Raw genomic sequence first — 23414 nt, forward strand, 5'->3', positions numbered from 1 at the left:
TTTCGCCTTCGTTCCTCTTCCGCGATGTTGTAGCCCAGTCTTCGTTATCTTTATTCATCTTAATTGTACAGGTCTTGTAATGTCTATCCAAGTAATATCTTCTACCAAAGGATTTCTGACACTGACTGCAATCAAATGGTTTTTGACAAGGACCCAAATTACACTCGCTTCTCTCATGTCGTTTAGCATTCTTTCTCAAGGTAAACACCTTTCTACAGTATCTATAGTGATGACGTTTTGATACAGCAACTAATCCCGAATCAGGATTCATATTAGTTACTGAGACTAATGCCAGACGCAAACTAAGAGTTTTAAATTAGATATATTACTTAAATAGAATTATTTTATTATTTCATCATCGAGAATTAATTTATCTCATTCAAAGATACTTGTTGCAAGTATTTCTGCTTTTTAACAACAGATGTCGCCACATGTTTCTTGCAGGTAAATAATATTTAGTTCTTTTATGCGGGATGCGGGATGCTCACTAACGATCGCAAAAGAATGATGGCTTCGCTAGACTCCAAGGAGAAGGAAGTTCGTCCTTCCTGTTAGTGCTTCTTAGATTTCTCAGAGATTATTATTTGACTGAGTAATGATATTTTTTTTTAATTTCCACCTGATAAAAATATTACAAGTGTTGATTAAGTAGCAGAAATTCACTAATTACATGTAACCTTGAAAAAAAAATGACATGCCTCATTAAGTAAAAAAATCCTTCTTGCAGATATCAATTTCTCATCTGTAACCAGAAGCACTCGGAGAAAACCATCAGATGTCTAGTCAGGAATAATCAGAAGCACACAGAGAAAACCATCAAAATATTGTCAAGAATAATCAAGAGCACACGGAGAAAACCACCATAATATTGTCAAGAATAATCGGAAGCACACGGAGAAAACCATCAAAATATTGTCAAGAATAAACGGGAGCACACGGAGAAAACCACCATTATATTGACAAGAATAATCGGAAGCACACGGAGAAAACTGCCACAAGTTTTTTTTTGATATCATAAATTTACAAAAAAAATTAATAAAAAATTAAAAATAAAAACGAAAAAAATACAAACATTCTGCTAGCTTGTACTAGAACTCTAACTTTGCACATCAAAGAGAAGTTCACAAGCTAGCAGAATGTTTGTATTTTTTTCGTTTGTATTTTTAATTTTTTGTTAATTTTTTTTTGTAATTTTATGATATCAAAGAAATCTTGTGGCGGTTTTCTCCGTGTTCTTCCGATTATTCTTGTCAATATTATGGTGGTTTTCTCCGTGTGCTCCCGTTTATTCTTGACAATATTATGGTGGATTTCTCCGTGTGCTCCTGATTATTCTTGTCAATATTATGGTAGTTTTCTCCGGGTGCTCCTGATTATTCTTGTCAATATTATGGTGGTTTTCTTCGTGTGCTCCTGATTATTATTGTCAATATTTTGATGGTTATCTCCGTGTGCTTCCGATTATTCTTGACAATATTATGGTGGTTTTCTCCGTGTGCTCCTGATTATTCTTGACAATATTATGATGGTTTTCTCTGGGTGCTTCTGATTATTCCTGACTAGACATCTGATGGTTTTCTCCGAGTCCTTCTGGTTACAGATGAGAAATTGATCTCTGCATGAAGGATTTTTTTACTTAATGAGGCATGTCATTTTTTTTCAAGGTTACATGTAATTAGTGAATTTCTGCTACTTAATCAACACTTGTAATATTTTTATCAGGTGGAAATTAAAAAAAATATCATTACTCAGTCAAATAATAATCTCTGAGAAATCTAAGAAGCACTAACAGGAAGGATGAACTTCCTTCTCCTCGGAGTCTAGCGAAGCCATTCTTCTTTTGCGATCGTTAGTGAGCATCCCGCATCCCGCATAAAAGAACTTAATATTATTTACCTGCAAGTAACATGTGGCGACATCTGTTGTTGAAAAGCAGAACTACTTGCAACAAGTACCTTTGAATGAGATACATTAACTCTCGCTGATGAAATAATTAAATAATTCTATTTAAGTAATATATCTAATTTAAACTCTTACCAGTCCTGAAAAAAAAAAAACATCAAGGCGGACCTCGAGTCCAAGTACCCAACCCCCGCATGGTAGATTCTTTCTACTCTGGCCAACTCTTCATCCAGACCATCCTCTGTCTCCTGTACTTTCCTACACTAATGCATGCAAACTTGCACCCCGCATGAAAGTGCCCAGGGTATTCCCTGTGTCTATGCAGGTTTTACCTGGGCCCAACTTAACTAGTAGTTTAGACTAGAGATAAGAGTGAGGGGATTTAGTCATGGCAACAATCGCTGCCATGGATGGCCAATCCCCTCCTAGCACACGATGCATGTGACCCTCTCCCTGCATGGCTAATCCCAGCATGACTAAGGCGTGATAGGCTTCGGCCTGAGACGCACTTAGGTCCCTTCCTAACCCGGACCCCTCCCAAACACACTTAGTTTTTAGTTAGGTTAGGAAAAAAAAAGAAAATAATAAAACTCTTAGTTTGCATCTAACATTAGTCTCAGTAACTAATATGAATCCTGATTCGGGATTAGTTGCTGTATCAAAACTTCATCACTATAGATACTGTAGAAAGGTGTTTACCTTGAGAAAGAATGCTAAACGACATGAGAGAAGCGAGTGTAATTTGGGTCCTTGTCAAAAACCATTTGATTGCAGTCAGTGTCAGAAATCCTTTGGTAGAAGATATTACTTGGATAGACATTACAAGACCTGTACAATTAAGATGAATAAAGATAACGAAGACTGGGCTACAACATCGCGGAAGAGGAACGAAGGCGAAAAAGCTAATGCTAAAATTACTGATCTAGATCAAGATAATAATTTAAAATTTAAAACAAACGAAGGAAGTTGTAACCACATTAGAAATGAAAATATATTTACTCCAATATCTAGTTGTCTCCATGAAAATGTGAAAGATGGAGAACCATTTGAAGCTTACAAGGTCGAAGACTTTGATGAATCATCTGAAGCTGGCATGATTGAAGATTGTGGTGACACATCTGAGGCTGACATGATTGAGTACTGTACTGAAGCACCTAAAGCAGGCAAGATCGAAGACTGTGATGGCGGTCTGAGACCAAAACGATGGAAACGACGTAATAAATAAATTATCCTGATCAAGTTTGTGATACTGACATGATTGAAGACTGTGGTGACACATCAGAAGCTGGCATGAACGAAGACTGTGCTGACACATCTAAGGCTGACATGATTGAGTACTGTGCTGAAGCACCAAAAGCATGCAAGAGCGAAGACTGTGATGGTGGTTTGAGACCAAAACGATAGAAACGTCGTAATAAAATAAATTATCCTGATCAAGCTTGTGATAATCACTGGCACGATGACGAAAGTGACCTTGTGGTTGGTGTTAAAACATTAGACCCAAAGATAATAATATTTATTATAAACATTCAAGGATGATGATGAACGCAGCAGAAGAGATTGATTATACCTCATGGGAAGATCCCAACATATTGGTTGACAGGCTACGACTACTACATGGATCGTTTTGTGCAGGAAACTATTCGAACATTAAAGAAATATCCTTCATACTCAAAGAACTGAGGGAAGCTGGCTACATACAATAATGGCTTAAATTAAATGTATGTGTATAAACATGAAGATAAATTAATATATTTTCTTTCCAAATGGTATCTACCATTTATCGAAATATGATTTCTAAATAACACTTATAACTTAAAGGTGCAAAATACGTTACCACTGCCAGTCAAAATGTATACTAATAAAGACATGTTAGTAATCATGCCAAGTTCGATAAGAAAAGTAATTGGAATCAGTTGGAACCAATTGAAGATGGAGCTGTTGGAGCAACTGGATCCTTTTGAAGCATTTGGAGCCTTTTGGAGCTGTTGGAGCCATTTGGAGCTTTTGGAGCATTTGGAGGCTGTTGTAGCATTTGGAGCCTTTTGGAGCATTTGGAGGCTGTTGGAGCTGTTGGAGCCATTTGGAGGCCGTTTGGAGCATTTGGAGCCATTTGGAGCTGTTGGAGCCATTTGGAGCATTTGGAGCTGTTGGAGCTAAGAAGTAGTCGTTGCACGTCTATGCAGGGCTAAATGTTTATAAGATTGCTGGATTTCGCAAGTGATTCTGTAGTAGGATAGAATATGTGTAATAAATATTATGTTTGTAAAAGACTTGGTGGTGTTTTATTTCTCGAACCTTACACTTTTATGGTACTTTTTTAAAATTAAAGTTGTTTTGTATCGGCCAGGGATCGAACCAAGGACCTTAGTCGATCTAATCAATCAGTATATAGATTACAAATTTATTTAATGAATTTTGAACTTTTTCCCGAATCTCTAGCATTAAAATTATGAATTACCCATATGTTGGTCTTGATGTCTGATAGGATGATGGTAGTAGAGGATTTAAAGTCTCTTTAAGAATGTTGAACATGGTTTATTGAAATTATTATTTTTTACATAAAATTAAACATTATTGCATCGATCGGGTATCGAACCAAGGACTGGAGCGGATCGAATCAATATGTAAATTAATGAGTGATTTATTTAATGAATTTTGGAACTTTTCCCAAATTTCTAGCTAAATAATTATGGATTTTCAAGATGGCGTCTAAATTTCAAGATGGCACCTCGGTAATAAATGATTACTGCACTGTAGCGGGTTAGAATAAAATTATCCAGATGGAAATGTACTCTATAATACGAGTACACACACAAGATGGTGTACTCCAGCAGGTGGTAGCTCCTGGTAGCATGTACTGAACATAAAATGTCGAATCCATGATGGTCGACAAGGACATAGTCATAATTCAAGGTCAAGGTCAAGGTCAAATTTCAAAGTCAAGGTCAAATTTCAATGTCAAGGTCAATTTTCGAGTTCCAGGTCAAATTTCAAGGTCAAAGGTGTGGTAACCAGATAATTATACTAACATGGTATCAGCACACTCTAGCGGACGAAAACCAGATGGTGATTTCCAGCGGGTGATATCAAGATGGCGGCCATCACCAAAAGTGCAACGATGGTTTTAAGGATTTTTTTTATTATTTAATTAGGTTGATTAATTTTTTTAAATGATTTTTAAATTTTTTCCCGAATCTCTAGCATTAAAATTACGGATTTTAAAGATGTCGGACATGACGTCATGCTCACTGGCGATATATATGCTTTTGAAAAGAAAATGGTGGGAGTCAGTCTGCCAGCATCAACCACGGGGGGAAGGATCGGTCGCCATTTTTAATTTTTTTGCACTCGTCGGGTTCGAAACAAGGACTCCGAGTTCCGTGTCGTAAAAGTAATTTTTTTATTATTTTTCATTAAAATTTTATTAAGTGAATTTTTTTATAAATTTTAATTTTTTTTCAATAAAATCGGATAATAAATAAAGATTTTAAAGATGGCGGCCGTAACGGAAATTGCAACGGTGACGTCATCATCCAATATGGTGGCAATGGCATCCTTATTTTCAAGGTCATTACCTCGGTGGCTTAATGGCGGCTAGCTCTTAGGAGTTTTAAGCCGCTTTTAGGAGTTTACGTTTTTTCTAAGACAAATTAACATTTTGGATTTTCGAAATCCTAATTTTTGAATTGAGGAAATTTTGGGATTTTTTGGCGGGATTTTTTTCCACAGAAATGGAAATTTTGGCGAATTTTGAGGAATTTTGGGGAATTTTTGCCCATTTTTGGCAAGTTTTGAGGGTCAAAGGTCAATGTCCTACTTGTCTTGTTACACTGTGTCCCGTTACGCTCATCCAAGATGGCCGCCGTGACATCACAATCCAAGATGGCGGACCGACAATCACAACCCACACCCTGAACCCTGTCCCAGCTCCGGCTTAACTATACTACTATTTTGAATTAACTTCAGAGGTAAATGAAGCCATTATTGCAACATGTGCACGTCCATACTTCAAATTGCGTTGGTTACCTGCAACTGCAACTAATGAAAGCACGAGCAAACGGATCCAAGAGGTTCTAACAGTGGCTGCAAAGGACATAAACCCACAGAGAGATGACAAGAAGAACAGTTACACACCAGCAGAAGATGATTGGTTTGCATTCGATTTCAATACAAATAATGAATCAAGTGTTGCACAAACAAACAAAATTTAACTTGAGTTATTTATTACAATACTTACAAGATAAGGCTACCCACACGAGTATGCTAGATGGTTATCCAGTGGTGCGAAAGCTTTTCTTACGATATAATACAGGTTTAACCTCTAGTGGTCCTGTTGAAAGGTTGTTTTCATTTGCAGGTATAATACACAAACATAAACGCCACAGCTTCAGTGAGACAATGTTTGAGAGACTGGTTTGTCTTAAAGGGATTTCGTCCTTCGTTGCTCACAAAAATGTTGCATGTATTTTGTAATTTGATCTGTATTTTAAAATACTATTTTGTATTTTGTATCTAAACTACATTTTATTTTGAGTAACTTATAACTGTATTTTTAATAAATGTACACAGGTATTTTGTAATTTGTATTTCAAATACATTTTCAAAGTATTTCGCCCAGCTATGCTCGCGCGCTCCTTCCCATGAGGCCCTGGTGGGGCACAGGCGATGTCAATGGTATACCTCCGGGCAAAAACAGCATCGCGGCGATCGTCCTTGCCTCCTCCTTCCTGCGTCCCCGTCGGTCTGGTTTCCGTCCTTTCGCATCGTCCCCCTTCGTCTCCGGCAACAGCTGTTCGACGATGGTCATTAACGCCGCACTTATGTCCCCGCCTGTCCCCATTCATCTGAACAGGCGCAACTTCTCATAGATGAAGTATTCAGCACTCTCTTCCTCGTCCAATGTCCGGCAATAAAAAGTTCTCAGACACATCGCGCGCGCCTGATGGTTGTCGTATCTAGCCTCGACTTGTCGCACAAAGTCCCTCCACTCAGTGTTATAGTCCCCGGCCATCGACCACCAGTCCTCGCATCACCGCATAGCTGTCCTATCACCCACGATGCCCACTCTGCCCGTCGCACTCCGTACAGTTTCAGAAGGTGCTCGCACTCCCGCACAAACTCCCGCGGATCCTCATTGTCACTCCCCGAGAACACTGGCAATAAGAATGGCACGTTCACATACTGCAAGACCGGCCCCTCAAAGTCCACGCGCCCGTCACTCCGGTCACCTTCCCCGCCGTGACCTTTCACATCCATGTCGTGAACACACCTGGCTTCACCACTCACCCCACACACCATGTCCTTTCCGTCACTCTTTTTGGAGTCCTCCCTTTCGCCCATCTCTGTCTCGAAGTTTATTAGCTTGTCCATATCTTGCTCGATTTTTGCCCCCGCCATCATTATCAGCGGCGCTACTGATTCGGGGAGTAATGTTAGCTGCCCGGTAATACAGTCCGTGTCTTCCTGCTGCGTTATCTCGCGCCAACGATCCTTGCTGCGCCGCTGTCTCCGATTCCCAGTGCTCTCACGTCGCATTATCTCGCGCCGACGATTCTTGCCACGCCACCCGTCGTCTCCGATTCGCGCCGCTCCCACGTAGTGTTATCTCGCGCCGACGACTCCGATTCGCGCCGCTCCCGCGTCGTGTTATCGCGTGCCGATGTCTCTGGTTCGCGCCACTCTCATGCCGTACTGCCGCACCTGCTTCCTGTCTGCGCCTGAGCATGAGAGACCCGGCCCGGCCCCCGCGACATCTTTTACGTACGTCCCGTGCCCTAAGTCTTCTAGCCACACTAGTTGGGCTCCATATGACGTCCCTTGTCCCTATGTCCCTTGGTCCCTGTCGAAGAATACCCTGAGAACTCGTCCAATTGCCCGCGTAGCTCCAGCCGAAGAGTGATGAGTTCAGGCCTACGTGGCTGGGACCGGAATAAGTAGGACAGGGAAGGGTTTTCGTGGAGATTGGAGGTACTGGTGAAGGTAGTAGGAAAAAGTACGTCTTGTCCGTTTCCGTGAGCGGGTTTTATTTGCGGAAGCCCTATCACAGCCTGGCCGACACATTGCGAGACGAACGGTTCTCCCTCGCCGTGACCCGGACTCCCGAATTACAAAATAGTGAGCACGCTATCTGGTAAGACTGCTGAAGGCAGCCCCGCGACGTATTCAGCTAGTCGCGAAACTCGACTGTACGTGACGTGTACTTCGAGCGGAGCAGAGCGAGAGCACATCTGCTCCGCGTGGCAGCTAGTAGGCGACTGACTCTCCGCCCGCCCGCACGCACCGCTACGCGTGGGCCGCGGAGAAGGGGAAGGGGTAGCAGGCCGGCGTGGGAGAACGCGAGCTCGCGGCGGGCCAGGCTGCAGATGTACACATTAACACAGACACTGCAATCATATTATATACATAAATTATAAATACAAATACAAATAAATTACACAAAATACAAAATATAATACAAATATGTGGCCGTCCGTGAGCCGTCCAGAGCGCACGTGGGTGCGTCCCTGATTGAAAAACACTACACCACTGCACTGTGTTGCATCAAGGGGACAAGTACCTCCCTTAGGCACACATCGGTGGACAGGTACGGCCTCTACGTCTAGGAGGGCATGACAACTGTCGTCAGTACCTACCATAAATATTAGTTTAATAAAAATATAATATTTAACTACACAGCAAAATAAATTTTAACTTTAAATAAGAAAAATTTGTAGTTAGAAATTTAACAATAAGTTTGAACTAATTTAATAGTGTAGGTAGGCTACATAAGAAGCAACATTTTTTTAAAATCAATTTTGTTATTTCAACCTCCAACAGTAATATTTCGTCTCAAAAAATGTTCAGACAAATTTGTTCAATAGTGTTTGATTACTTTCGCCCCCTAGCTGTAATAATTTCTTGTAACGTATCAAATTTTATATACAACAAAAGTTCAACATAATATTAAAAATATTAAAAATTAATAAAAATTGATTTGATAGTAGTATCTTTGAATATATATACTGTATAGAAGTCGCGAGTGGATAGGATTTACTCTACCTTTTTCAAAAGCGTATGATGAGCAGCTTGGGAACTTCACCGCTGCAGTGCGCTGCCGTAACGCCCTGTATCATCTTAGTTGTTATTTACACGTTAGAGCGCAGCTCTGTCGCCCGCTGTCATTCCCCGCACCCCCCACCCATCATTCACTGCAGCTCAAGTTCGTTCCTCGGGAGGGGGAAGGGGTGTTTGAAGAGTTCGACACTTGTCCGCCAGGGACCACCACGAGTCGATGCCCTACAGATGGTGGCGATTGCGGCGGTGAATTAACCAACTACCTCAAAACCATATTAGAAATTTTAACCTGGGCTGGCGACTTCTATACAGTATATATATTCAAAGGTAGTATACAGAGTACAGAAGTAATATTTTTTTCATTCCGAACTTTTTTCCTTTCTATTCCTTGCATTAATGGTTCGTCTTATCAAAAATTGTTTCAAAAGAAAGTTTTAATTAGTATTGAAAATTTACAATAAATTGTAACAGATTGAATACTGAAGGAAATTATTATTTTATTTATCCTTTAACCCCTGCTTTTTCCACCCCTTGCAGTTATAATCGGTCCTATTTAAAATATATTAAGAAAATGATTTGGTATTTCTTTAACGAGAAGTAAAAACTTCATACAGATTAGATATTGGTATTTTAAGGGAGTTTGTAAACACGTTACTGTCCATTGAATTAAATGTGTAATGTTCCGTCAGCCGTGGTTTTGGTCTCAATTCCCGCGGCGAGTCTATTGGGCTGGTTGTGGATTATGGTTTGATTTTCCAGGAGGGCGCCAGGCTAGCTCGTGCGTCTAACTAATTGTGTGGGTCGATCGGCCCCAGCGTGCTTCCCTAGACTCGGTGGCTTGGATTTAATAATGTAATCTAGCTGCTAATGAAACATGATGGCATTCCCTATTCAGCATAGATGGCTGGTGCCTAACTACGCAACAGAAACACTCATTTGCACTCGTGAATGTGTGTTACACATATTTATTGACGAACATGGATTGTACATGGCACTAGACTTGATTAGTTCTTTGGACAGAAATGGATACACGAGAATTACACGACACTATACTCTTGATTGTGTTACGAATATCTCTCCCTAGGGCAGTTCGTCGTAGGGGAGGTTTAGTGGTCACTTGGATTCGGCCATATCTGTATATTAAAGATAACAGGCGGAAAGCCTAATTCGCATATGCGAATTATTCACATTAAATTAATCCCGAGGGGATGTAGTTGAGGCCGGCAGACGTTTGCTCGGCTGCGTTAACTAAAGCTCTGTCTCCTGGAGCCGGCCAGGTCCGGATAATGGCTGTCCTTAAGGCAGCCCTGTGGCCCGTGGCCTTAAGGCAGAAATTTACACAGCCGGGTTAATCCCTGCACCGTAAAAACAGACCCAGGTTTTCGTGTGGGGAGTTAACGTTAAAGAAGGTTTGAGACATGACAATAATTACCAGTGTGAAGAATCAGAAAATTGCAAGTTGAATGCTCCCCACGGAACGAACACTTTCGCCCCGGGCCGCGAGCTGTTCAGAACTGCCGGAAGGGACTGGCGCGCAGAGGGGGGAGGGTAACAGTTCCGCCACGCACTAAGCCACGAGTTAAGAAAGAGATTACCGTTATTTGGTATAATATTTGATAAGTTACTCACTAAATGTTCATGACCCTTGTGTGATTAATTATTCAGGTGATAATTTCATTTCTAAACAGAGACAAAAGTTTTAATTGCTACCATTGAAACTTTTTTATTTGAAAAAATGAGTCAAAGGGAAGACTCGCAATTAAATGTTAAAAACCACTGGTTCTGTTTATGTTTGTGGTTGTTCTTGATGTTGCTTCAGCACTTTACCTTACACTTAATTTAATCCCTTGGGCCGTGATGAAACTTAAGGGCGTTCGTTAATTACTGTGCCCTGAGGGGGCTTGCACTTGTGTGCTACGACGCACTTTTCGAATTACGTGCTGATTAAATGGCATTGTTTTACGAGTGCGTTCCACAATTAATTGACGGTTGTTCGCGCTAGGTGAAGTATTGTGGCAAAATTGTAACACTGGGCGTACTTGCGTCACAGCTCCGCACTTGACCTGGGTTGAGTTTGCTAGGGGTGCGTTCCACCAGCGGGAGCCAATACTGGCGGGCTAAGACCGGGCTCGGACGGCCTCCGGCGGTACGACGTCAAATGTTATAAAATTTCAGATATTTATTCTAAAAGTATGTAACCTAAAATTAATTTTTGATATTTTACTTTCTGCGCGTCACTTTTAAACAAATAACAATGTTGTTTTATTATTAAAAAAATATTAGCTTTAGACTTAACGAGATTGAATATGAAACTCCAGTTACATAACATTAAAAGGATACGAGTGAATCGGGTTTTGCTTTAATGTAAGGCTAACAGGCACTTAGTTAATTTCCTATAAAGTGTTTGTTTATTCATCAATAAAATTAGACATTCATTTCCTCATATAATACGATAATTTTTCTTGTTCAAGTTACTTGTGATCCTGTAATTGAATCTCATTAGAAGTAAAACATATGTCACACAGCCTACCATGTATAAAATAACCAAACCAATGGACTTGTCATATATTAAAATATATTATAACAATTATATAAACAAAAATATTATTAATACAATTTTTCAGCAAAGTTATATTTGTATTCAATAACCTGTAACTAAAAAAAATAAAATAAAAATAAAAAGTTGGTTTACCACAAGATTTGAACTATAGAAACCATTTGATTTTGTCATATTCAAACGAAACCTATCACTTTATCCTTTACACTACCGAAGCTTTAAGCAACTTGAGAGGGAGATTATGATTTATTTCTGTAAATGCCACAGTTTTTTTTAAAATATTTTTTAATGGATTCTGGTTGTCACGAATATATATTTCATTTTTTGATAGTGATATGAACCTCATCAACCATAAATTAACTCATCGTCTTCCACATACATTACACTCATTCTGTAATTGATATGTAAATAAATGGGTCTGGTTAGCACTTGAAAATGTAACCACCAGTCACAAACAAACACTAAATTCATTTAAAACACATATCAAATTGCTTCAGCACTTCATATAGGATGCATATAATTTAAAAAATACGAGGTACACGTGGATCAGCCATTTTATACACTGCGATCTGAACAAGCAATTGCTTGAGACGTGTCTCCAGTTGTCTTGGCAAAGATGGTCTTATTCGTGTTCTTAAGCAAGGTCTCAGCGACTATGAGAATGCCCTCTCAGAAATAAGAAATATGGGACTATCATAAGATGGTCTTCATCAAGACTGTCTAGTTTGCGATCTCTTGAGACAATCTCAAGCAACAGCTATGGCACCCAAATATTTAAATAAGAATGCATATAAGAATTTCTTGACGAAGGAAGTGCTTAAGACATAAATATGAATACCACCCTTAATGTTATTTATATCATAATTAAAGCAAAATTTAAATATTGAAGGTAAAAACGTTTTGCAACCAACATGGCGTCTTTCATATCTCCCATTCCACTTTGCTAGATATATAATTTTACAGTTCTTGGCTATGTTAAAAATTTCACGAAGTCAACTTATAACACGACAGAGACAGACATATATCAGCTGGTTGGGAAGTTGTGCAGAAACATTATTTTGTTGCTCATCTTTATGTTATTGATGTAGAAAAGCTTTTATTGTTTATCGGTATTTTACATTTGTGTATTCTGGAAGGAAGGTACATAGATATGTCGACTTTTAACGGACTTGAAGTAAATTGTATTATATTTATTAGAGTATTGAACAACTGTTAAGGAAAAATGTCTGACAGTGAATTAGTATGTTATCGAGTGTAAATATTATTGTTAATGCTGGTAGAATGTGCGGGAAGGATTTTTTTTATTAGTGTAAACATCTTGGTGTTTACAGGTTTTAAATGTACATTAATTATTGGAATTTTTCAAGAGTTATTTTTTTTGTTTTGTTTTCTATACTTAGATCACATGAATGCCGCCGACGGCAGCAGTACCGGAAAGCCTACAATGAAGAATGTTGCAGTAAGGTAGCAAACAAGGATGAACGAAAATTCGAAAATAGTCAACGAAATGGATTCAAGTACAACATTTGATAACAGTAATCACGTTGATAAGGTGTCCGAAGAGAGAAGCGAAGGTAATAACAAAACGTCATCTTCAGTGACAAATGGTGTAGCAAACGATATTGATGGAACTTTGTTAAAGTCTTCAGAAAATGTTAATACCAACAAAAGGCAGATGAAAAAACATGATAGTGGAATTTCAGTGGAAAAGTCTGAAAACAGTTCTGACGATGAAACCTCTAAACGGCAGAAAGGTAGCCTGGAAAAACATTCTGATGCAGAAAGTGCAATGTCTGAATGCGGTCCTTCCAACGATAGAGGTGCCACATTTCTTAAACTTAAGTCAAACTCGAAGCATAGGAATTACAGGAGTAAGAAATCTGGTGGAAAAGCAACGCTTGTAGAATCAAATTCAGATGATGATTCACACACACCATTAAATCATGGCTCTCTGAGTGCACATGAAGAAGGGACTAGTCTTAATTCGGGTGTTTCACAGGTCAGTTCATCAAAGGATGGTGTAGATAATGGGGAGGAGGATGATATACCACTAGATACTTACGACATTTTTGGTCCAGTAGAAGAGAACAGGAATCAATCTGAACAGGTAGACTCTGGAAGTGAAGACTCGAACTATGGCGATGGTGCCAGTAATGCTGCTAAGGGAGCTTCAACAGAGAGTGAGGCGGATGATGAAGAAGAGGAAATCACACCAAGCGTATTGCTAAAAAAGCCTCCAAAACATAAATGGTGCATTGTTAAGGAGGTGGTAAACAGGTTAGTTCAAAAACAATTTCCTTTAGAGTTAGTTAGAAAATCATAATAAATGAAAGTGTTTGTGGGATTTGCTGTTTCACACAAACATTTTTACTGTTGAAAGAAAATGAGTAGGTAAATGAAGTTTAGTTTAATTTGTTGCATCCAGTTGATCACAAAATGTTCAATAACACTTGCCTTTCTGAAGTCTGAACTATAATACTTATTGCTTCCGTTCATCATCCATCCATTTATCACTTAACTTGAAGCCAATAAGATGGCCTGTAATATTTCTTTTGTCCATACATCTCTCAAAAGTTTGGTTACTTCATACTTTTGATGGATGGACAGATTAAATTATAACCTCCAAATGATAACATTCTTTATTTAAAAGGAATTATCATTATGTGTATCGAACACAATAATTCCAATCTGTACGTCATGTTTCATGCTATCACATGTAATAAGTCGGCGCTTAGAGTTCCATACTGCTATAAAAAAAAAAAAAAACTCCTGTCAATGGCTAACAGGTTTGAATGAACATGAAGGACTCACAGAATTTTTTTAAAATTATTATTTACATTATTTTTTTATCTTGGAAAAGTTGTGACACAAGAATATTACCCTCAAAAGTCTGCTAGTTTTTTAAAAAAAATTTGGTTGAATCTCATTATATTAGAAAGTTTTGAAATTTGTTAAATTATTAGGTTGTGACATAATTATGTGTGGTAAATTTCTTGAGTAGTGGCTTTTCCATAAAATAAAAAAATAAAAAACTCAAAAAATTGTGTTTTTGAAGATTACAGACATTTCTCTATTCATTCTAAAAACAGTGGTTAAAAATTTGTAGTGGATTCTAAAAAAAAAATTTTCAGGTGAAGTGTATTCACATTAGTAAGTCATTACAACCATGTTTACTTATGTGTGCATATCTGTATAGCTACTATTGTGGTGGTTATTTTGAGACAGAAGACCAAGCTTGTTATATTTAAATTATTTGGAAAATGTTGACAGGTAAATTGGTGTTTTCTTGTCAGTATTTCATTAATGCCATGTTTATTATATATGTATGTGTATCTGTTTTGGTATTACTTGTGTCAAGTGTGGTTAGTCCCAACAGTTATCAAGTGAAATACAAAGATATGTACTGGCTACAATTTTCAAATCCAATAATGTAAACATGGTTAGTTAAATTTTTGTTTTAATAGCGTGGATGAAACCTTTTGCCATTAGAGATTACCCTGATCTGTTGTGGCCGCCCTGCTGTTTAATTTATGCTAGTCGCAACTTGATCCAGTGGTTCTCCAAAGATCCTTAGGAATATAACGTGGCTGTGACTGTTTTCAAAAATAATGTCAGTATGTGATGGCCGGGGCCAAGACTGTTTACAATATTGTCTTTTTTGAAAACAGCCACAACTACGTATGTTTTATTTCTAAGGATCTCTGGAGAACCATAGGATCTACTTTCAGTTAGTATGAATTAAACAATAGGACAGCGAGAACAGGATCAGGGATATCTCTCATTGAAAACAGTATTAGCTATGCTATTAAAGCATAACACAAATTAATGTCACTAAATTTACATTACAGGTAATATTTACAATAATTTTACACCAACCCTAACCTGAAAATACCATTTTTCGCACGTGGTTGGAATAATAGTATTAAACTGTTTTCCGTATCTCGAGCATGGTGGCAGCCGAGTTACCCTACAGGCTAACGTAAAATGGTTAGTTACTTGTGAAATTCTTGAAAATATCTGAATGCATGTAGACAGAATCATTTGAAATAAAACAACAAACTAAATAAATCCATTTTTTTAGAGTGGTGCTCTTACACTATACAATTACCTTGCTATCACAATGGGGGTTGACGTGTAAGTCGAAGTTTGGGGTACCACCACATGTATAATGGGCATGTGGACCCGACTACTCTATTCTCATGGCCATGACGTAGCTCGTGTGTGGCGAGGCCCGTTTCCCCCCGTATCACTAAAATGCTCCGAAAACGATAATAGGTGCGTGAAGCTCTTTCCTCTAGCAGTAATCGTAACTCACTTCCTGTTGAGTCTTCGCTCGGCAGCTTTCGGGAGCGAAGCACTGACGTCACAACGGTGGGCGCGGGCCGACACGTGCACACACACACACTTTGGCGGGTGATTTTAAATGCCGGGGTCGTAGAGGGTGGTGGTGGAAGGAGTGGGCCCTCAGCTTGTAAGAGGGGAAGTGGTGGCACATCGGGCTCAGAAGGGCGCAGCCTGGGACGATGTCAACCTATATGGATTGGTACAACTTATACCTCAAATTCAATTTCAGCCAGAACCATTTGCGTTAACTGCTTCAAATAGATAGTTGTAAGAGATTGAGAATGGTTTTTGTCTGTTAATGGTTGTGAAAGTAGCCATGTGCTAATTTACGCTGTAGCCATGCTAACCATTCATTAGTGACTCCAAAAGTTAGTTTTTGTATGTTTTTGTGTAATTTTTATACATTGCATTGTTTTAGGTAATGTGACTAGTTAGTTATTTCGATAAGGTTAGGTGTTTGCAGGTCTAGATGATTGTAACTTAAGTGACCTGGTTATGTAAGGTCAGGAATGTTTAAAATACTCTAAAATCATTACAATTTGTGTATTCTCACAAATAGGGGTTTTTATTTTCATCTGAATTCTGGAGTTGTGAAGGGCTTTAAAGTGAAGAAAATTTGTGAGTTTACCAAAATCGTAAATAATTTGATTTTTATAAGAAATCATTAAAATTGCTATAAATAATTATTTATAGCAATTTAATAATATTCATTTAATTTTTTTTTTTTCCCCTTAATAATTCCAATGGACTCTATCAGTCTTCCATGGACTTCAAAAATGTCTTTTTGTGGGATAAACTACTAACATAAGTTACATTTTCTGATTTTTCTTTTGTAACTATGTAGTGACTTTCAACATTTACCCTAAGGAATACTGATTGTAAAGTTATTGCAATTCTACGTGATCTTAAGTTTCCAATGCTCATGACTCATGAGCATAGCTAGCTTGGAGGGCAACATCATCAATGTTCAGCAGTTTACTATATATTTCTAATAAAATTTTAAACCTAAGGGAAAACTAAAAATAAAATGCTTTTGGTAGGAATGTGTAACATCCATGCTCCGGGAAGCAGAGTGGCACAGTTTTCTGATAATACCCCAGTTTCTTGAAATTCCTATCCATCAGGTAACATGAGAAAACATTTGAAAGTAGCTGTTTTTTCAAAAGAAATTGAATTAACCAATGAAATAATATTTTTCTGGCATTTAATATTTATTTACACTATTTTATTGTTCAGCACAGCACCGTAATGTTGCAATAAATTTCTGCCATTTTTATGTGTATGTAAAGTCACAATAAGGTCTACACATGCCTGAAAAATGCTTGGGACTATCTAGATCCCAATTCAATAACACTACTGATGATGTCACCAACATGTGAGGACAAGCGTAGGTATATGGGATTTTGGGTGGGAAACAATAATTTTTCACAATTTTTTAATTTTTTAATATTTTGCTTTTACTGGTATCTTAAACTACACTATAATTTTCCTCTTTAGTCCGTTTCACAATACCGATATTTAATTATCAAACAAATAATGTCTGTAGACATAACTTATGGCGGATAAGTGATAGCCTAAGTGATAAACTATGAGTATTAAAATACCAGTATCACAAAATAGACTAAATAGGGTGGGACTGGAGCCTCATTCACAATACCTGTAAAATATTTCAAAAAGTGGAATTTTTAACAAATTATCGCAAAATAAAGAATACTGGGTAATCTACTTTATGATACCACAAATGTTTATCATGAAACTTGGTAATTATTTTTCCATTTAAATAGCGGTATTGCCGTATATAATAGACTGGGAGGGACTATTGTTTGCAATTCAATACCCTAAAACTATTATTTTGTAAAATAAAGTACAGTACTTCACAAATTCTGTGTTTACTATCCTTCACCCAAAACGTCAATATTCCCCCACTTGGATCATATGAATGTATGTGTAGTAATGTCATAACGACTCTAAAACGCACAATATCACATGCGTCAAACATAATGAGAATTACTTTTTTATGTCAGGACGTAACAAGTCGGCGCTCCACATTTCCATACTGCTAAAAAAACATCCTTGTCAAGGGTTGGGAATTGGGTTTGGATGCACTAGTAGGAACTCGTGTACTCTGGTGACCCACAGCTGTACATGAATTTCATATGTATAACTTATTATTTACTGTCCACAGTTTATGTTACTCACCTTTCACATCTGCATTGTAAAAGATTTCTGCTTTTATACAATGCATTCTAATCTCGTCTTCCCTTTGCACAACACATTCGAACAAAAAAAGTTCTCTTCCATGCACAATTCTACATATTCGCAATATATACCTGTAGTCAAACTCTTTGAACAGTCGTTTCTACTTGTAGTTCTCCGAAACAAATGTTATGTAGTTTATTTACAATTTTCACTTGTTTGTTGCATAATGTTTCTTTATATTTCATAAATTTTCTCTTTTCAATCCACTTACATTTTACCTAACTCACATGATCTTATTATGGGTATTAATAGCGATTTTTCTGTTTTTCAACCCTCCCCATTTCCACTTCTTTGGTCTGATATTGTCCATTAACAAACTGTACAAAGAATTTTCACTACTATATTTTATATATTATTTTGGTAGTTATTTGAAAAACATTTTGGCAGTTATTGTGTCAATAAAAATGAGGTATATTTATATGCATATATAAGTATGTGTATATTTATGTGTGTGTGTGTGTGTGTATATAAACTTTTGAGTTGACTATGGTTTTGGGGTTTATGGACAATGAAACAAAAAAACTATTAAATTTTTTATGTAGTCCACTGTGGTAACGGCTACAATAGGTAGTATTTCTTTGAAATACACCAATAATACGTAACATTTCTTAAAAAGCCACTTACAACTATTTGTGGGGTTGGTTTTGAACCTTGGTGGACTTGCGTGAATAAGCCACGGGACGTGTGTGTAATCTGCAGGCAGTGGGGAGCAGCCAGCCGCTGCAAGAACGCAGAGATGTTCCAGCAGCGCTGCTACGGCTCTCTGCACTGCGTCCAGAGGCTGGAGCTGATGTACAAGATGGAGCGCCACCACGGCTGCGTCAACGCGCTCCACTTCAACTCCACGGGACAGCTGCTCGCCAGCGGCTCCGACGACCAGAAGGTGATCGTGTGGGACTGGCATGTCGGCAAACCTCGCGTCTCGTACGACAGCGGCCACCGCAACAACGTGTTCCAGGTATTGTCATGTGTCATTGCTTTTTTTTTTTTAAGTGAAATGATTTAATCTGGCACTTCGAGACCACTGCCATTCTTGATTAGCAATTTTGCCGAATTATTAAATGTTGATGGAAGTTTTAGCAGGGATACCAATTGTAAAATGTAACCCGTTATAAAATAGGTTAAACTGTACTGAAATGAAAACCAATAGTAACTCTGAGCTAACCGAAAACTCCGGCAGTGCAGTAATTTGACCTGGCAGCTAAATGTCAACAGCCTGAATCGACCCAAGAAAATCTGAACAAGAGTGGTTAAATTGGTGTTGGGTGGCAGGATATATTGAACTATAGAATGCAGTATTGCGTAGTCATGAGTGTAGTTGTGTTAGTAAGGCGGATGATAAGTGCGATGCTCGCTGGTGCTTCTAGCGTGGTGTCGCTTCCAAGCGCAAAGCTCTGAAGTGGCGCGCAGTCTTCTCATCGTGCTTAGGACAACTATGATACTTAAGTGGTAACCATAACGTTATATGGCGGAGAAATGAACATAAAGGTGTAATGCAAGTCTCTTGACTGTTTAGTCATTTTCATTCTTCAAAGAGTGCAGTTTAAAAACAAACAGGAAATTGAACTCCTCTTCTGCCATCAGATCAACACATTCTTAAATGCTTTTAGGAAACAGACACTACTCGGATACCTTGAGTGGTTCTCAAATCGCATGGTGTTTTCTGAAGCTCTGCACACCGTAGATGTGCCCTTGAAAACCTTTCACTGTATTTGGTGCAGTTTATAACAGGAGTTTTGATTGTAAAGTGCAGGACTCCCAGCATTTGCCTGGAGTGGTTTCGGGAAACCACATAAAACCAAAATCATGTTTGATGAGCCGAGTCTTTTTTTATGATTTCATTGTGATATCACTGCACCACCTAGCTGTACACACAACCTTTGTTGAGGAAAGCCAAAATGTGATTACTTATTGTTATTATTTGAATTATCAGTTTGAAATAGCGGGTGGCTGTAGATTAAATAATGAGGAACAAAATTAAATATATAATAGCCAGCTTGTTTAGAATAGAATAGGAACAGTAAACATACAAGACCAGTAAAAAAATAATCAGTTTAAAAACTTGAAAAGTAAATTCACATTTACTTGTACAGTAGATTTTGGTTTAACGGAGTGAATTGTAACTGCTAAAAACTTGGATAATCAAAATCTCAGATAACACTGATAAAATAAGAAAACCTTTGTTTTCAGTTGGCCCAGAGGTATCATTTTTCAGGGTGATGTTTCTCCAGCTCTTCTTCATTGTAGATTCCTTCACTTCACTTTTTAATTAGCTCAATCATTAAATGACATCTTTGAGTTTTTTTTTTTTGGGCTTTCGACGATGTTTGATAATTTTTTATGTCCTCATGAAAATATTTCGACAGTCTTTGCCAGTAATGGTAATGGTGATGGTTAATCTAGACACTACTTTTATTTATAACTTTCAATTTGAAAGGGGGGAAATATATACATATTTCAGTCCACTTAGTGAGGTGATTAAGTGTTAGATTTGTGCTTGAATCATGATTGGACATCCTGATTATACTGGAGAATGAATTTTCTGAAATCAATCCAGGCATTCAGTAGAATGGTTTCTAACATAAAGGACATTACAAATTTATTTTTTTAAATTGTAATAATGTTTAGAATTTTATCTTTTTTGTTTGTATAGTATGAATTCACTAGAACAATAATTATTACATACATGAACAAAAGCATAAGTTTGCCAGAAATTTAACCCTCTGTTTTAAGAATTCAGTTTTCTTGTAAGTTTTTGAGTTTACTGTGTCTATTTACTATGTATGTATTCTTATATAATACAAAGTATAATTTTCCATATCTTTAGTGATAAAAATTTATTACACTTTACATTGAGCACCCCACAATTTATTTTACATTCAAATTATTTATATTTTTACTACTTTTTTACAGTTTAATTTTTTATTTAAAAGGGTAGGTTCTACCTATTATTGTGACATTCAGTAGCTGAAACAATTACTTTTTTTTTAATTTTTTAATTTATCTATATTTTAGTGTTTATCTATAAATTTATTTTTATTCTTTTAAGTATTAAATTCAAAGTTACTAATGATGACTCTTAATACTTTGGTATATGTGTAATGATGATAATGGTTCACAGTCATAACTGTTGTGTCTCCCGTTTGTCGCATATTCTGTTGAAGTTTGCCAGTATCAAAAACAGCTATAGATGTCACTGGCTTCAAGTTCTGACTGTTAAAAAACTTGATATTCTCTTTCTGGTGGTAACTGCATCAAATAACAAAAGTTAGACAAGCGTGGATCATGCAGAGCATCTCTTAAGGCACTTGATAAATTTTTTTTCTATAAAAGAAACTGAGTATCTCAATGATCCATAGCATCCTTCTGTCATCTGTTCATCTGCCATCCGTCCATCTGCCATCCATCCATCAGCAAGCCGAGTGATTCACAGTGATCAGCAGGTCCATCATAATATTTTCCACTTGGATACTGCCATCTGACTATAAGGATTAAATTTATGAGAAAATTTATCTTGTAAAGGTTTATTAGTTTGGCGATAATGTACACTAAGCACTTACAAATCATTTTACAAATTAATTTCTCTAATGTTTATTTTAATATATTTTTAAGTTGTAGTACATTATTAAGTACTCTTTTGTGCCTTGGCCAATTTTTTTTGAGTATCAAACTTTAAAACATGTTCAAACGCAAGTTCTAAACATAATATGGAAGCTGTTAAATATATATAATAATAAAGAAACTAATAAACCTTTTAAATTAAAGACAATGCCTTTCGGACATTTTTGAGGCTATAGTTCCATCCCTACTCCATCTAAAGTTTAAGGTTTTATCGGATGGACAGATGGAATTTTTCGGACCATCTGATAGCTCCAAACTACGTGATTGACGGTTGGACAGGTGACAGATGGATTGCAGTAGGTCATTGTGCATCCAGTTGTACTCTTTAAAAGTTACCAGTGAGAAGTGTCATGTTGACAGTGACTCAATCTTTCTGTACTGGTAATTTCAGTAGACAGTGCAATGTAGATATACCTAATAATCATGTGACAACTACAGGAAGAGTGCCAATTTTTACCACTAATTTCCCTAAACATCAATTAACTTCTCGCATGGCCTCAATTTATTGGGTTCTTAATGTTCTCTGTAATAGAGTTGAACAGACGTCTGTGGTCTACACTCATGGCCTGTCGTTCCATTTGGAAGTATTTCCAATTTATAACTTGTTCTGTGACTTCCTCTTCCTCATATTCAGGATTCATTATTTTTTGGTTGCTGCTGAAAGATCTGAAACATGTACATTTGATTAATTGTTTTTGCAAGCTGCCTTTCAATACTCTCGATATTGCTGCATATGTTCATTTATTGCCTTTAGTTAAACCTCCCGAGCTAAGGAAGTGTATTTTGTGCTATCAAGGCCATCTAGCAGTTCAGTTTCTGACTGCCGAGTTATGTTCTTAAGTAGTAGGCTAGAAAAAATTATCAGGATATGAAAAAGCTATGAAGTGCAGTACTCTTACAACTGCAGGAACATTTATTATGGCCATCTTTTTATCTGTCAATGTAGTCAGTTAATGATGGGTGCTTGAATGACACTTGTATGCAGTATGATCAATGATAACTTCTGGTTTTTTTTTCCTTTCTTAATTATAATTTATTTCAATTGTTAAATTTTAAATACATAATTATTAAAATTTAATATAATTATAGTGTTGTCATTGGTTCTTGATAAATGGGCAAAATTTAATGTTAATCAAATGTTTGGACATGGTTGGAAATTGGGTTACTAGATTATATCATATATACAGATCAAGCAACATAAGAGTGTATAAAAGAAAAGGAAATGGACAACTTATCTGGTGTCATTATCACATGGTGTTTCTCACCCTTACACAGGTGTGTGACCATGACAAATTGACAAGCATTTTGCTCTCATGTAGACCTCCATCTATAGTCTAATTGTTAAGAGCCCTAACTCTTACTCTCTATTTTTCTCTCATTCTTTCTTGTGCATGGTAAAAACATACTGGCATTTAACAATTTCCATTGCTGGCCACACAACAGCCAGAAAGCCATCTTTAATTGTTTAAACCAATGATAGCTTAGCAACCAAGTCAAAAACTTCTGCACTATCCAAACTTATTTAAATTATTAACACTTTGAAATTAATTATGTTTGTAAAAAAAAAACCTGAAAAATCTTTTAATGATGTGTGTTTGAAAACTAAAATTAGGAGTGCTAGAACAGTATTTCAAACCCAGATCCTGTGGAATGGTACTTCATTACCTTACTACTG

The 23414-nt window shown here is 37.3% G+C and overlaps 1 protein-coding gene across 1 annotated transcript in view; it reads left to right on the top strand.

Moving 5' to 3' along the window:
* The first annotated feature begins 12514 nt into the window (after positions 1-12514).
* Positions 12515-23414, top strand: part of LOC134530968 (DDB1- and CUL4-associated factor 8-like) — a 45907-nt gene continuing 35007 nt past the window's right edge. Inside the window, exons 1-3 of the mRNA XM_063366359.1 lie at positions 12515-12655; positions 12916-13792; positions 18818-19076. Coding sequence (XP_063222429.1) covers positions 12993-13792; positions 18818-19076 — 1059 coding nt within the window. The 5' untranslated portion in view covers positions 12515-12655; positions 12916-12992. The remainder of the gene's footprint in view (positions 12656-12915; positions 13793-18817; positions 19077-23414) is intronic.

The sequence above is a fragment of the Bacillus rossius genome, chromosome 3, assembly GCF_032445375.1.
Source record: "Bacillus rossius redtenbacheri isolate Brsri chromosome 3, Brsri_v3, whole genome shotgun sequence".
In the NCBI taxonomy this organism is placed as follows: domain Eukaryota; kingdom Metazoa; phylum Arthropoda; class Insecta; order Phasmatodea; family Bacillidae; genus Bacillus; species Bacillus rossius.